A 14,748-nucleotide genomic window follows, 5' to 3' on the forward strand; every position below is an offset into this window, starting at 1 on the left:
TTTTTTGTTTTACTATATATTTTTTTTTATTATTCAGGAATATGTGTTCTGGATCCTGCTGTTGTAGCTCCCGTACAAATAGAATAAAGTTCCAATAAATCGAGAGCAAACAAATGGAAAGCTGTAGGTGGTAGTAATCCCCCTAAAGTCATATTTCAGTAAAATGATTCTTCCTCAGTATTCACATATACTCCACGCACAGATGCACCCCTTCGCTTTCCTCTGTGGTGCTCCTTATCCTTCCAACCCATGCAGCACCCGTCCTGCTCCTGCCCCCTGCTGGCACTGAGCTGGAGCTGCAGGACTGGGCAGGCTGGGTGCCTCCCTGCCATGTTCACGGTGAAGGATCTCCAAACACTGTCACAACATCTGCCGCCGCTCCTTCTCACGACATGTAGACAATTAAAGTAGGTCCATTCATGGCAAGCCGTTTTGACATTTAATAACTAAGCCCCTGTGATGGACTGGCGACCTGTCCAGGGTGTACCCCACCTTCGCCCAATGTCGGCTGGGATCGGCTCCAGCCCCCCCGCGACCCCTAACGGGATAAGCGGTTGCAGATGGATGGATGGATGGATAACTAAGCCTGGTCTGGAATTAACATCAGAGATAGCTACAATTACATTGTAACTAGTCCGAATTCTTATTCAAGATAACACAATTCAGTTACAGATATCTCAAACGTCATTATAACTAGTCAGAATTGTTGTGCATGACGTTGCTTGTGCAAGGCTTCCCATTGGATATCGGCCCAACAAAGCATCTGATCAGTGTCATCAGAAGCTTTTGCTAACTTGGATAGTTCGGTAAAGTTTTACAGATATTCACAGATTCAAACTTCCCGGATCAATAACTCATTTTGTAAAAACATAAACGAGGGCTCTTTCTAACCGTAGTGAGGTAGACAACAAGCTACAACCTCATTTTATTCAAAAGGAGCCGTCCTCCGAGCTGGTCACATAACATCGGTCTCTATGTTCAGCCGGCTGTGAGACGAGCGGTCAGGGGCCGTTGTGGATCAGATAGTTAGAAAATGCCATGAAATAGAAAGAGCTCATCATCAAGGTATTTGTGGCAAACGAGAGCTTTGTTCACTAGAGAGTTGTGGTAGATTTGCGTATTGTAGATTTATTGTCTCCAGACACACTTTATAAGCCAATAGTATGTCTGAATAGCTTCCTCCTCCCGTCTCATCCTGCCTCCTTCTGACGTAAATACAGAATTACAGAATTAAATAGTAGATATCTGAAACTGGAATTACGTATATTAGTCATAATTCAGTTGCGGTTGTAGACATCCGTAATGAGAAACCCCATACACATGAATAGTAAAAGTAGTTTGAATCGTACTAATGTCATTACGTATATCTTGAATTAGAGTTTTCACTGGGCAAAATGACGTTGCAGATATCTGTAATGAATTTCCCGTCTAGCTATTAAATGTTAAAACGGCTTGCCATAGTCCATTACAATATTTCCTACTTCTCCTCCTCCTCAGGGGATGGTGATTTGGTTTCCGCTTGAATATTCAGTATCTGTTGATTTTGCTTTAGAAAAGGAGCAAATTCACACAATCACATCGTGCCATAGAGCGGTGTCGTTGGGACACTGTTTGGAGATCCAGACAGCCTTGGTGCTCTGTGATGGTTGCCATTTACTTTTTTACCTTACGCACAAGTCACACAGGGTCTCTGTGCAAGGTAATGAGGTTTGCAGTGGTGTACAGCAGAGGCTAAAGGTGGGCAGAACCACAGTCCTAGCCTTTGCAGGGGATCGGCAACCTTCCTTTGTCCGACCTCCCTCTGATGTTGGGATTGCGTTCTGTGTCGACACTAACCTGAAACGTTTAGCAAACATTATTGAGATGTTATCCCCCCCCCCTCCCTGCTCCTCCCTTCCTCCTCCCTACTTCCCTCCCTGGTGTGTCAGGCTCTCTGTGGCGCTATGTGCGGGCGAGCATGACCCTCTCGGGGTACCTGCCGCCTCTCTGCGACCCCAAAGATGGCAACTTGCTAATGGACGGTGGCTACATCAACAACCTGCCAGGCAAGTAGAGTTGGTACCCCCCCAACCCGCCAACACACAATCTCCACAGTCCACCAAATTCCTGTCCCCCAGAGGAGGGGGGGAGTGGAGTGAGGGATGGGGGATGATTATAATGAGGGCTTTTAATCAAGTTGTTTATAGGCTGGGTAAGTATGTATTAATGCTAATGGAGGGAAGTCAGGTGGTAGCGGAGGAGTGTGCTGAGTTTTCCCTGTCTGAATATTGAATATTGAGGAGGTTCAAACCATCAATTAAAGCTGCAGTGGGTAGAAATGGAGCAAATATGATAAATAATACGGTCACTATATCCTGACAGTAGTGCATGAGACAGGTAATCTGAAAAAAATCATGAGCCTCTGTGTCCTCCGGTGCTCCAAACGGCATCTGCAAGATTTTACAGACCGGAGGAAAACAAGCAATCAGAGCTGATCTGGAGTCTGCTGTCCAACATCCGTCTATGAGAGAAACGAGTCAATCACTCACGAACTCTGATCAAACGGTCAAACTAGGCAGCGCTGATCAAACATGAATCAATAGGAACGCTCTCTCTCTCTGAAATTACCTGTGATTGGTCAAAGTCTCCCGTCACGGGCTATAGATTTTCTAAAGCCTGAAAACAGAGCTATGAGGAGGTGCAGAAGTCTAGTTTTCTCTCCGAACACTTGAACTACAATATGCTGAAAAGTTATTATGGACTTTTTACCCAATGATGCCAAAGAATTATTGCCTACTGCAGCTTTATTCAACCACATTTTTAGAAATAACAATAAAAACTGAGTGAGGTCAGTGAGTAAACAATCGTATCAAACCCTGAAATATTCTGTATTACTTGATGGGGAAAAGTCAGCATTTACAATTCTATTGAGAGTTGATTCAAGTGTATAAAATGACACGGTTACACTTAAACTAATACCACATTGAATAGGAGAATGTGGTATTTGTCTGTCAAACAGCCCGGTGTCAGAAAGGTGTAGAGTTAAAAACGGGGGGAGTGATGACCACTCGTATCAAATTTAAAATAAAAAAAGATTTTCAAGTTCCTGACATTGAAACCATAGCGTGATTTTGCTATTTTTTGATGCCATAAGACACCGGTCTGCTTTGAGGTTAAAGTCTGGTTCCCCTCATGTCGAAGAATGAGCACTTTTCTGTAGAGCTGGGCAGTAATTAAATTTATTGACTTTCAGTGGAATCATACTGTGGTGATGTGATCATATCATGTTATCATTCTGTTGTCCAAATTAATAACTCAAAGTAGTTTAAAACTAACAAGATGAGTTATTGAAGTTTTACACTTATGAGGAGTTCATGTAAGGCAGAACAGTGGAACACAGTTCTGCTCTGAACTTGATTATTTTCTATTGGATTATTATACAAACATTGCGGTAATGATTTCAACCATATTGCCCAGTCCTACAAGCATTTTGTTCATTATACTGAAGCTTCATTTTAATATCAATATCTGCTTCCATTTCAGCCAGAGGAACAATGAGTGGAGTCTGTTAATAAAGAGGGGAGGAAATGTTTTTTTGTCTGCGGACCATTAAATACATCTTCATTACCTGAAAGCATTTTAAAAACCAAATTCCCTGTAATTTTTTACAGAAGTAAGACACAAACAGTTTTCAGCTTTCATTATGGTGCGCAGATGAAAACTCCCCCCCGAGTCTGTCTCTGTGTCGTTACCGTCAAGAATGAACTCTGTACTGATGAAACGCAGTCGTATTTCACAAAGCTCTGAACTGAGCTACTGTAATTCTCTACTTGGTATGGGAACCATACCTTATTATTTCATTCTTGAGGTTTGTGAAATATGGTGCTTTCTGGTCCCAAAGATTGATCCAACTAAAGGAAGAAAAAAGAAAAACTCAACTTCCTTTATTTCTGACTCTTCTCCCTGAAGAGTTTGTGCTGCATCAGCTGCATTTCTCTAGTTGTTCTTGGCACTCTGGATCAGTGCTTTGGGGTTTGTGGGATGGCTTCCTGTTTGTCTTTGAATAGGCTCAACACCACAAAAATGCTCACTGACCCAACACTCTGTTTTTAATGCCAGCAAGTCAATGAGAAAGGTCGTGACCTCCGGCCCTGTGCTCGTTGGCCAAAAAAATAACAAATACAGTGTTTTGTGTCACTAATTGGCCATAAATCCTCTGAGTCTGACCACTTAGGAAATAACATTTTTGTGGTGTAAGTCTGAACATTGTGGCTCCTAAAATGAAGGTATTATCCTGAGACAAGCTTAATAACACAGAATCCGTTGTCTCACCATCTCTGCTGCTGGATTTTGTCTGTGCTGGTTGTGCGTCTGTGTGTGAATGCTGGTGTGTGTGCTACGCGTCCAACAGCGGACATTGCAAGGAACATGGGCGCCAGGACGGTCATTGCCATCGACGTGGGTAGCCAAGATGAGACCGACCTCTGTAACTATGGCGACTCCCTGTCTGGCTGGTGGTTGCTATGGAAACGAATCAATCCCTGGGCAGAGAAAGTAAAGGTACAGTACGGGTTGGTAGCACAAGGCACCGGTAACTTTGGGTGACTCTTAACGTATAGAGGAGTACAATATGTAGCAGTGGGGGGGGGGGGGGGGGGGGGGGGGGGGGGGGGGGGGGGGGGGGGGGGGGGGTCTTCAGATTGAGAAACATTTCTGTTGGCGTTAGCGGTGATTTCTGGTTCTTACACCATCCCTCTTCCGCAGGTGCCAGACATGGCAGAGATCCAGTCTCGGTTGGCCTACGTGTCATGCGTACGTCAGTTAGAGGTGGTGAAGAAGAGCGCCTACTGCGAGTACATCAGACCGCCCATCGACCGCTTCAAGACTATGGACTTCGGCAAGTTTGACGAGATCTATGTGAGTTGCTTCGTAAACGTTGCTATTTTTATACATTACATAAGTTGAATGCGAAGCCTTGATTTAATTACAGCAAGCAAAGGAGGGCACACAGCCAGTCGTATTGATGGCGGTTAGTGTTAACCTTCATTCTGCAAAGAGGACGTTGCTACTCTGGCATCACTCCGTGTGCATTTGTCTTGAAGGCTACAGCCATGTTCAGACAGATATATAACTATTATAGCACTATAGCATAAAGACGCAGCATTCATGTCAATGAATGCAGGGGGCTTCGGCAAATAAGGGAACATTTTTACTTTAAACCAGTGTAACATGATCCTACAAAGTGCATGCAAAAATACATCATAATCATGTTCATAGTTGTAATGCATTCCCTTAAAAAAAGTGTCTTTCTGCTTTATTAAAAGTATGTTGTGTTTGTGTTTAAACTACTTCAGGATGTGGGCTACCAGCACGGCAAGTTGCTGTTTACTGGCTGGGCCCGAGGCGACATCATCGAGAACATGCTGAAGGACCACCGCTCAGCCGACTACAACGACAGCAAGAGAACTGACGTACGTACAGCACACACACCACAAATGAGCTTTAATATGGTTGATGTATAACTACACATACATGTTCACCATCAACGATATTACGCCAGTATATAACGATCGTTTTTTGTCTCGTAGTCCTGCACTTGTCCAGGAGCCGACTTCACTGACCTCGCAGAAATCGTGTCCAGGATAGAGCCGGTCCAAACCTACGTAGCGGCAGAAGGTAAACCACCACTTGCCAAATCATTATTATCTACAAATGATTCCTATTATAATGGTTGAAGTATTCTTTACACAGCTTGCACACATGTTTAAAGTCCTCGTTGCAGGAGTGTCTCCTCCTATAGACGCACATTTCACCTTCAAGATCATGTCGGATTTATCAGTGTGATAAATAAGGGGTCACGGCTTTCACCTGGTCTGTTTTATTGAAATAACCTAGACAGATATTTTATGGGTGCTATCTAAACCCGGTCGGTCAGTCACACGATAAATTCTCTCTGTAATATCTCCTCTAAATCTTTCCATTCAGCAGAGGAGTCGGACTGTCTGACAGAGTATGAGGAAGACGGGATGGACACGGTGAGAGAGGAGGAGGGGGAGGAAGAGGAGGAAGAGGCAGAGGACCCTGAGGATCACTCCCCCGGAGAGTGGGGCCAGAATGGGGTCTTTCAGACTGTAAGCACACACACACAAACATGATGTGACCGATCCATATTAGATGCAGTTTCTTCTTCAATGCCGTCAACAAGGTTGAATATTGTCCGATACTGATGTTCGGCTGATATATCAGTGCATCCCTATAACATTTAGTCAGTCAGTTACACTCAGGATCTGAAATTAGCACAATTGTTGGCAGTGGCGGGTGAAATCGTCAGGCCATCCGCCACTTTGGCAGACAGAGAAAACTCTAGTGATGGGAATAGAGAACCGTAGATGTCTGATTTCTTGGCATCTCATGCCTCCGTGTCTATCGATTCCTCTTATTAATGCTCTCCGACAGTTACGCAACGCACGCTATATCATGTTTCAGTTTGTTTGGAGCCAGAGACACGGCGGAGAGGAAAAAAGTACTCAAAATCGTGGCGCTACTAAATCTGAGGGGACCACGCGTCCCACAAGCTTCAGATTTTTTTTCCCTCAATGTGGCCCTAATACTCCGTAGTACATTTGCACTTTGGCCCTCACTGCATTAGACTTAAGTACTATATACTTAGACTATAAGTGGTGTTACCTTCATCACAATGCTCAAATGTTTTGTGGCTCCAGACAGATTTCCAGACAGACAACTCTCCTCTGTCTTTGTGCAGGATGAGGAGAAATCTGTGAGACAACGCAGGAAACTCACCAGTGACTCCAACAACTCCGAAGTCTCTGACTGCTGACAGAGGGCCACGGAGGACTAGAGGGAGTTGAAACAAGACCAAGGGCCAAATTCCGGGGTCCATAAACTGTCAAGGCCAGAGACCTGGACGCCACGCTCAGCTCCTGCAGCTCCTGAAACTCTGAGATACTGGTTTTGTTTTTCTGCAGGAAATCGTTCGTGCTCTAACTTGTGGAACCTTCTTCGCATCGAGTGGCTTCCTCCTCGCTCTCACACACTGGCCTCATCTGTCCACATTCTGACCCCAACGTCAAACATGATTACATGTACAGCTTCGAATGAGAACGGTCTACCCCACCCGGCGGTTTCTCTCATCACTTTCACAGCAAACCGACCCATTGCCAGAATCCCTGCCTGCCAACTCCCAAACCTGCCAAAAACGGGCCAACACAACAAAACAGGGACGCTAAAATCTTCCAATTCACCCTCCTATTTCTCAGTTTCAAATGGCAAAGTTTGTGTCTCTGAATCTTTACGTGTGTCTCTAATGTTGGCACGTCTTCGTTGCACTCCGTTATTGACGATTTAAATTATTACGCGGCCCTTTAATTTATAGCGTGCGGTTGTTCGGATGAGTGTGTACATGTTGCCTGTGTGTTGGGATGACTGTTTGCTGTGATTTGTTGAAATAGTAGCAGGACACTGAAAAGAAAAGTAAGAAATACAAACATACAATAGAGCTGTAGTTAGTAAGAGTTACTGTATGTACGTTTAGATTTAGATGTCAGTCAGTGAGTCAGGAAGGAGAAGCTGTAGGAGGAATAGATATTCATGTAGACGCCAAAGTAGACTTTTGAGCAGAACGAGGATGGATGAATGTAGAAAGTTTTTAAATTAAATTTAGTAGATAAAAGTGTGTGGACAGAAGAAAAGAGATGGACCAGTGAGTAAAGTGTTATTAATTTAATTTATTTAAAACTCACTCAGAATAGAGTAGAGGGAGCTTGAGGCGCTCTAGGTAGACTAGGATGGAGAAAATGTGTAATGAAAATTTAAGGATGAATGAGATGAGTTCAGTGTATCTGCGTTTCAAATTTATTGTTTCAGCCGTTCTGTTTGAGATGATCCCAGATAAAGCCGATGCCTTTTCAACCAGTGTTCGATCCGTTCACAGTGACTGTGGATAAGAGAGCGCTCATTTGACTGACACTACACAACAAACCAGTGTGTGCCCGCCTCTGCTCGCACGAGGTCACACATACAGTACTCAAGGTTGCTGCGTATACTGGACAACAAGGTGTGTGTGACGGCGTATCTGAGACTGTACAGTAATTTAAATCTTTAGAATACGCAGGAACCCTGAGTACTTCAGATGGGCAGAAATTCACCTCATGTAACTATTAACACTTGATTAACATGGACCTCTTGTAGATTGTAACAAGATTATAATATAATATACACAATGTTAATATTCATATATGTATATGAGGTGGAAATTTGTAAGTTGATGCTTTGCTGCAAAACAAGGGAACCTAAACCTAAATAAAAAAGGGTTTCTTCACTTAAAATTCATTTTGTTTTATTTATACGTGTTAACTACTGGCTCTTTAAAAAATTATGCTTTTTTTTTTTTATTATTTGGGGGGTGGGGGGTGTCTTATATCTTATTTTAATTAACTTGGCTTTAGCTGTTTTGCACTGAAATATTTGAAGTTCCTTGCTCAGAAGATGTTTGGTTTACTAATTACCAACCTTGAGATGCCAAGGGAATGTAAAGAATTAAAACAGAGATGATAATTTAATATGCATATTGGAAAATAAATATAATATGCAGTATGTTATGTGGAGTTTTTTTTTCTTTCTTATACCTTTTAATGCATGTTATGTCACAAAGCTGTGCATACAAATACAAATACAACGCAAATGTAAATCCCTCCATGTTTTGGTATTTCAAGTCAAAGTCACATGCTGTTAGTGTTTTTAGAAGTACTAAAGCATATTAATCAGCATCAAAGAGTAAAACAAACCAAGTTTGTAGTTAGGAGATATGACGTACTATTCTAATTTGTATGGTGATATTGGTTCCTGCTTTGAAACAACCACATTTTGATAACTGATACCCAAAATAGATAGAACAGCCTGTGAGGCTGAAGCACTCAGTAACACGCACAGTGGAGCGTGACTAGTAGAACTAGTAAAATTAACAAGTAGAGGTCAATTTTCTATAAGATTTAGGGGAACCAAATTATGGAGTACCTTTTCACATCTATCAATAAACTGTTCAACTGTCAAAAGTTTCAAAAGTCGCTTAAAGAGTCATTTATCTGCTGTCTTGTAATTGCTTTTCCCCATGTTGTCCATGTATCTGTTTTTTTTTTTTGTTTTTTTTTTCCCCACTCACAATGTTGTTAGAAGTCTTTATAGATATTTAAATCAATATCCTCCTCACAAACACTAACAATACACTACTAACACACACACACGCTTGTCTTTTTTTAATATATTTACTGTATTTTTATTGTTATTATATATATCTTGTCCTAATTGTTTTGTTATCACTATTATGTAGTCATATTATTTATACATATTAATCTAGTCTCTAGGTGCAGGCTTCAGATAAGCCCAGTGGGTTTTTCTTACCTCTTCCTGCACTATATATTATTAATTTATTTTTTTGTTATGTTGTATAGTCTGAAATTGTGCAAAACAAATAAACAAAACACAGTGGAGCGTTTAGCTAAATGCTAACTTCAACATGCTAACATTCTGGCCTCCCAAACCAATAAAGTTTCTTTTTTTTTTTTTTTTAAACAGTTTATTTCTGAATTTTGTTAATTCAACTCTGACAATCCACTGCACAAACACGTTTGGACTGATAGATATCCCACCCATGACAATACCTAGAGGGCACTCAAAAAAACAAGTGTACAAAAATAAATATAAATAAATACACACAAATATACAAATAAAATAAAATAGTCATAGTAAAAAAAAAAATAGATAAATAAATAAAGTAAATAAACATAAATAATGATAAATTGTTAGAGGTCTAGGACAGTACACCCTATCATCATCATCTAGGGCACTAACATGCATAAAACAAGCACAGGAGTTAAGCCCAAGAGTTGAACACAAAGACAAATCAGGGGTCCTTCCAATGTTTCCTTTGAAATATTCCTGGTCAAATATATATATACATATATATTTGTGTGTGTGTGTATATATATACACATATATACATATACATATATATATATATATATATATACACATATATATACATATATTTATATATGTGTATATATATATATATACACATATATATACACATATATTTATATATATACACATATATATATACACACAAATATATATATATATATATATATATATATGTGTATATATGTGTATATATATACACACACACACAAATATATATGTATATATATATAATATATATATACATATATACATATATATATACATATATATACTGTATATATATATATATATATATGTATATATATATATATATATATATACAGTATATACACACACATACACCAAACGTCCAGCCACAAAGTTGTCTGAGCTATTGTGCATAAAGTTTTGATTGGTTGCTGAGTGTGCCAGGAAAGTGAGCGTAGAAAAAGAAAAGGGGAGAGCAGAGCAGACAATGAATGAATGAATGAATGAATGAATGAATGAATGAATGAATGAATGAATGAAAGATGAGCCTTTTATCCGTTAGATATGTTAGTTCACGTCTGCTTCTATCTGTTTAACTGAATTAACTGAAACCAGCCGGGCTCGGTGCTCGGTGCCCGGCGCCCGGTGGTTAACAGGAGAATAGGACCGGGAGCCGCGACACACACCGGAGAACCGGAGGACCTGTAGAGGAGCAGCTAACGTTAGCCGAGCTCACCTGGTCTCAGGTTTCAGGTGAGGTCTGCACCTGTTTCATGTGTTGACAACCAAAACATTTAATGTATGTAGACCTAAAACAAATAGTTTTAGTTGTACCTGTGCCGTGACACTTTGTAAACCATCTTAGTTTAGCGTGTTAGCTTGGTAAAATGATCTAATTAGCACAAAACAGGTAAGGAATGTCATTATGTGTAGCAGGTGTTTGGTAACGCCGCATTGGACGCTTCAGCACGTTGCGTGATATGTCAACGTGGGCGTCATATTGGACCGGGCAAGACAAGGCAAGACAATATTCTCCTTTTTTAAGGTTAATACTTGTAGAGAGATTCCTGTATAGTATAATATAATATAATATAATGTACAATGAAATGTCTTCCTCCGTTTTAACGATCTATCAATCTATAGGCTACCCCTAACACTGCTACTGCAATTACTATTATTAAGAGCCATCAGAATAACAGGCAAATGATAGTACATAAATAAATAATGGTAACAATAAATATTAGTATAATAATATTAGTTATGTGTTATCTGAATTTATTGCAATATTAGACACATAGCGTTTTTAATACATATCGTATATTTCATGTTTTAAACAGGATATTATGTTGGATATAAACATCAATAAGTTAACATTAAATTATATTGATCAGCTATCAATAATGAACGTTAGCTAACTCTTATCTGATGTTACGGAAGCAAACGTTTTGTAAAGATGTAACGTTAACTTGAACAGTTGATAATGTGAAAAATGCTTCAAAGAAAATGTGATATTATGGTACTAATTTTTAATAATTACCTAATAATTGATTGAATCCCACCATATTGAAGGACAGATCGGTGAACCATGAACCTCAAGCATTAACGTATTTAACAGTTTTTCACCAAAATCTTTGGGAAATGAAAAAAAAAAAATCGCAACGTTAACTTAACGTTACTCCTCGTAGATCATAAACATTTCAATATAAAATGACTCATTGAAATCGGTTGAGAAATGTAGACGTTATAGTGCTTTTTATCCAGAAAAAAGGCAGCTCCCCCGTTCACTTGTATGTGTTTACAAGGCAGTTTCGTCCGGTCCAATATGGCCCACGTTGGCGTACCAGGAGTCAATGCGGCATCTATGTCTATGTGTCTATGTTTGGTAATAAACCAAAATATTGGACAAACTGAAATTTTGACTTGATTATGGCGTTAAATGGAAAGTCAGGGAATCACCAAAGTTATTACAATTCAGCCTGAGGGGGAATTTCTGAACCCAAGTTCATGGTAAACAATCTAATAGTTATTGAGAAATTAAACTGAAAAACATAAATATCAACGTCATGTTGGTGCTAGAGTAAAAGTTAGGGGATCACCAAATGTTGTAGGATTCATTCTGACCACCATGAATGTCTGAACGTTATCCAATAGTTGTTATATATATATTTCAGTCTGGAACAAAGTGGTGGACTGACACATTTCCATAGAGCTAATAAAACAGTTTCCTTCACCGGATCAATAAAGTAATCGCATCAAACCTTTGCAGAGCTTGCTGTAGATTATGTACGTTTGTTGTTGATAAACTGCTGTCAGTCTTCAGATAAAGACGAAGCACCTGACTGAGCTCACAGCTTTTATGATCATTATCAGGTGTTCACTGGTAGTTATTTCCATTAGAAAAGCCCTAACCTCTGAACATACCCGTGTGATGACATACCCTTTTCCTTTTTACCTAATATGGAGTTGTAATGGTGCTCTGATGGAAGTCTTTCATCATTACTGTAAAAAAACATCAGTGGAAAGTATATAGACATACCTGCAAACTCATCGCTGTTCAGTTTTAGGCAAAATTATTTTTGTGGGTGCCTCAAAAACATCCTTTAACAGGCAGCAGCACACAGTGGAGATCTTTCATTTTCATTTTCATGTAAAGCACAAACTTACAGAGTAAAAATCATTTGAAGACCAGTACTGTATGGTATATAAAGTTAACATATCTTCACACAGAAGCACATCTACAGAGAAGTGTACATAAAAACAATGTAATTTGAACGATGAACTTTTCAAATGTGAAAATGTGTCATCTGTAATTTCTGACAGGAAATGTCACCGTATATCCCATATACACGTCGTCTGTCTAGGCTTGTATTTGTTAAGAAGAAGATAGGTATATTAAGTTACTAAGTGTCATAGTTTATCCGGAAGAACCGCATGGCTCAGCCTCCACAGTCAAAAGACATCAGCTACATCTTTAAGAATATTTAAAAAGGGAAAATGCACAACTAAAATGAAAACTATATCATCTAAATTAGTCTACATTTCACGTTAAAGTGAATATGACAGATTCCAACAAACAGTAGACAAGTGGATTTTGAGAAATTCTGTAAATTTCAAGAAAGAGTCACAGAGCTATATGAAGCTACTGTTTGTATTGTTATGTAATACTGATGAAGTTATTCTTGTTGTCATTGCTATGACCTTGACTCAGGTGGAGATTAATTGTATCTGAGTGATTTGCTGAACCTGCAGATAAGGACGGTGCACCTGACTATGACTCATGTTTTATTTTGCTACGTCTTAAAGGGATAGTTCGGGTGTTTTGAAGTGTGGTTGTATGAGGTACTTATCCATAGTCAGTGTATTGCCTACAGTAGATGACAGAGAAGCAGACAGGAGTACCGACACCGGAGCAAAACAATGTACTGCTGTGGACGGGACCGGCAGCAAAACCTATTTTAGCCACCTGAAAGAAAGGCTTACCAAAAAAAAAACAATATTCTTTTAAGTGTACGCTATATTTAGAATATTTTCAACGCTTTATCTTGCCGTCAGACTGCCCTTTCCAACGGGGAACTTAACTGAAGAGCATATATAAGGTTCACTTTCAGTTCAGTTCCCCACCAGAAACTATTCTAAATATAGCGTACACTTAAACAGATTTTTTTAGGTGAGCCTTTCTTTTAGGTGTCTAAAATGCGTTTAGCTGCTGCCCCCGTCCAAAACAGTACATTGCTTTGCTCCCGTGCTGCTACTCCTGTCTGTTTCTCCAAACTTGGGGTGCACCGATCGTCATCTACTGTAGGTAATACACTGACTATGGATAAATATGTTATACGACCCCAAAACACAAGCTAATGGGGATCTTAATAAACAAACAAACAAAACCTGAACTATCCCTTTAACAACCTTCACATGATCAGAGCTAAGCTGCACATACCTGCACACATTGATGATTTTAACCAGTAACCATAGCCTCTGAATTAGAGGAGATTTAGTGTAGAAGAAAGAAATATAACATATTAATGTAACGCATACTGTTGGTCTATCTCTATAAATACTGTTCAACAAATCCACTTTTTTACTGACTGTTCTGTAATTTTTTTGCAGTTAGCTATGAAAAGACGTGATATACTGTAGCACTCACTAACAAATGACACCAGAAGCTAGATGAAGTAACACAAAGTAAGGAGGCATGTGTGCTGTAGAGTAGCATTCACAGGAACCTCAGATAAATGGGGCCCTGAAGGCTGAGAAAAAAAGCAGGTGAAGTTACTCCGTACTCTCTGTAGTCCAAAAAAACACTGGACTCTTGGACTGGACGGTTTAAATCCATGAACTCTTGATCTGCAGCTAAATATGCTGTTGAACAAGACTGACACAGACCTTTAAGACGTGAACCAAATGAATCAAAGTTTAGAAAATATTTTGGTATATAGACAATGACAACAAATATGGCCTGTATTGTACAGTAGTTTTGTAAAATCTATATATTATATGGAATATTATAACATTTGGTAACACTTCATTTTACAAGTCTGCACATTTTATGGTAATTGGGTGATAATTAGCAAGTAACCTATTTAAAATTTCTTTGGAATTACTGCCAAATTACCCCAATATTTACCTCAAAATGTATCAAAAATTACTTTATTATAAACATTATTTAATAATTATATGCTAAAATAGCATATAATGGTTAAAATAGGGCCCTTAGAAGCGTCTGTTCTTTATCGGAGGTGGAAAACTAATAGAAGATACTTCTGATCAGACACAAATCTACGGGAAATACCGTAATATAATTAT

At 39.4% G+C, this 14,748-nt stretch overlaps 1 protein-coding gene and 1 long non-coding RNA gene across 13 annotated transcripts in view; one reads left to right on the plus strand and one right to left on the minus strand.

Annotated features, from left to right (window-relative positions):
• pnpla6 (patatin-like phospholipase domain containing 6) overlaps positions 1–8,592 on the plus strand; it is a 38,232-nt gene extending 29,640 nt beyond the window's left edge. For 5 of the 12 annotated variants that reach the window (XM_074630748.1, XM_074630754.1, XM_074630752.1 and 2 more), the window contains 7 exons: positions 1,929–2,045; positions 4,391–4,539; positions 4,744–4,896; positions 5,334–5,450; positions 5,568–5,655; positions 5,965–6,110; positions 6,743–8,592. In XM_074630748.1, coding sequence (XP_074486849.1) covers positions 1,929–2,045; positions 4,391–4,539; positions 4,744–4,896; positions 5,334–5,450; positions 5,568–5,655; positions 5,965–6,110; positions 6,743–6,817 — 845 coding nt within the window. In that variant the 3' untranslated portion in view covers positions 6,818–8,592. The remainder of the gene's footprint in view (positions 1–1,928; positions 2,046–4,390; positions 4,540–4,743; positions 4,897–5,333; positions 5,451–5,567; positions 5,656–5,964; positions 6,111–6,742) is intronic. The other 7 variants (XM_074630750.1, XM_074630756.1, XM_074630753.1 and 4 more) reach the window with 3 other exon arrangements.
• LOC141765002 (uncharacterized) overlaps positions 1–14,748 on the minus strand; it is a 228,867-nt gene that overhangs the window by 88,976 nt on the left and 125,143 nt on the right. The window lies entirely within an intron of this gene.

The sequence above is a fragment of the Sebastes fasciatus genome, chromosome 3, assembly GCF_043250625.1.
Source record: "Sebastes fasciatus isolate fSebFas1 chromosome 3, fSebFas1.pri, whole genome shotgun sequence".
NCBI lineage: Eukaryota > Metazoa > Chordata > Actinopteri > Perciformes > Sebastidae > Sebastes > Sebastes fasciatus.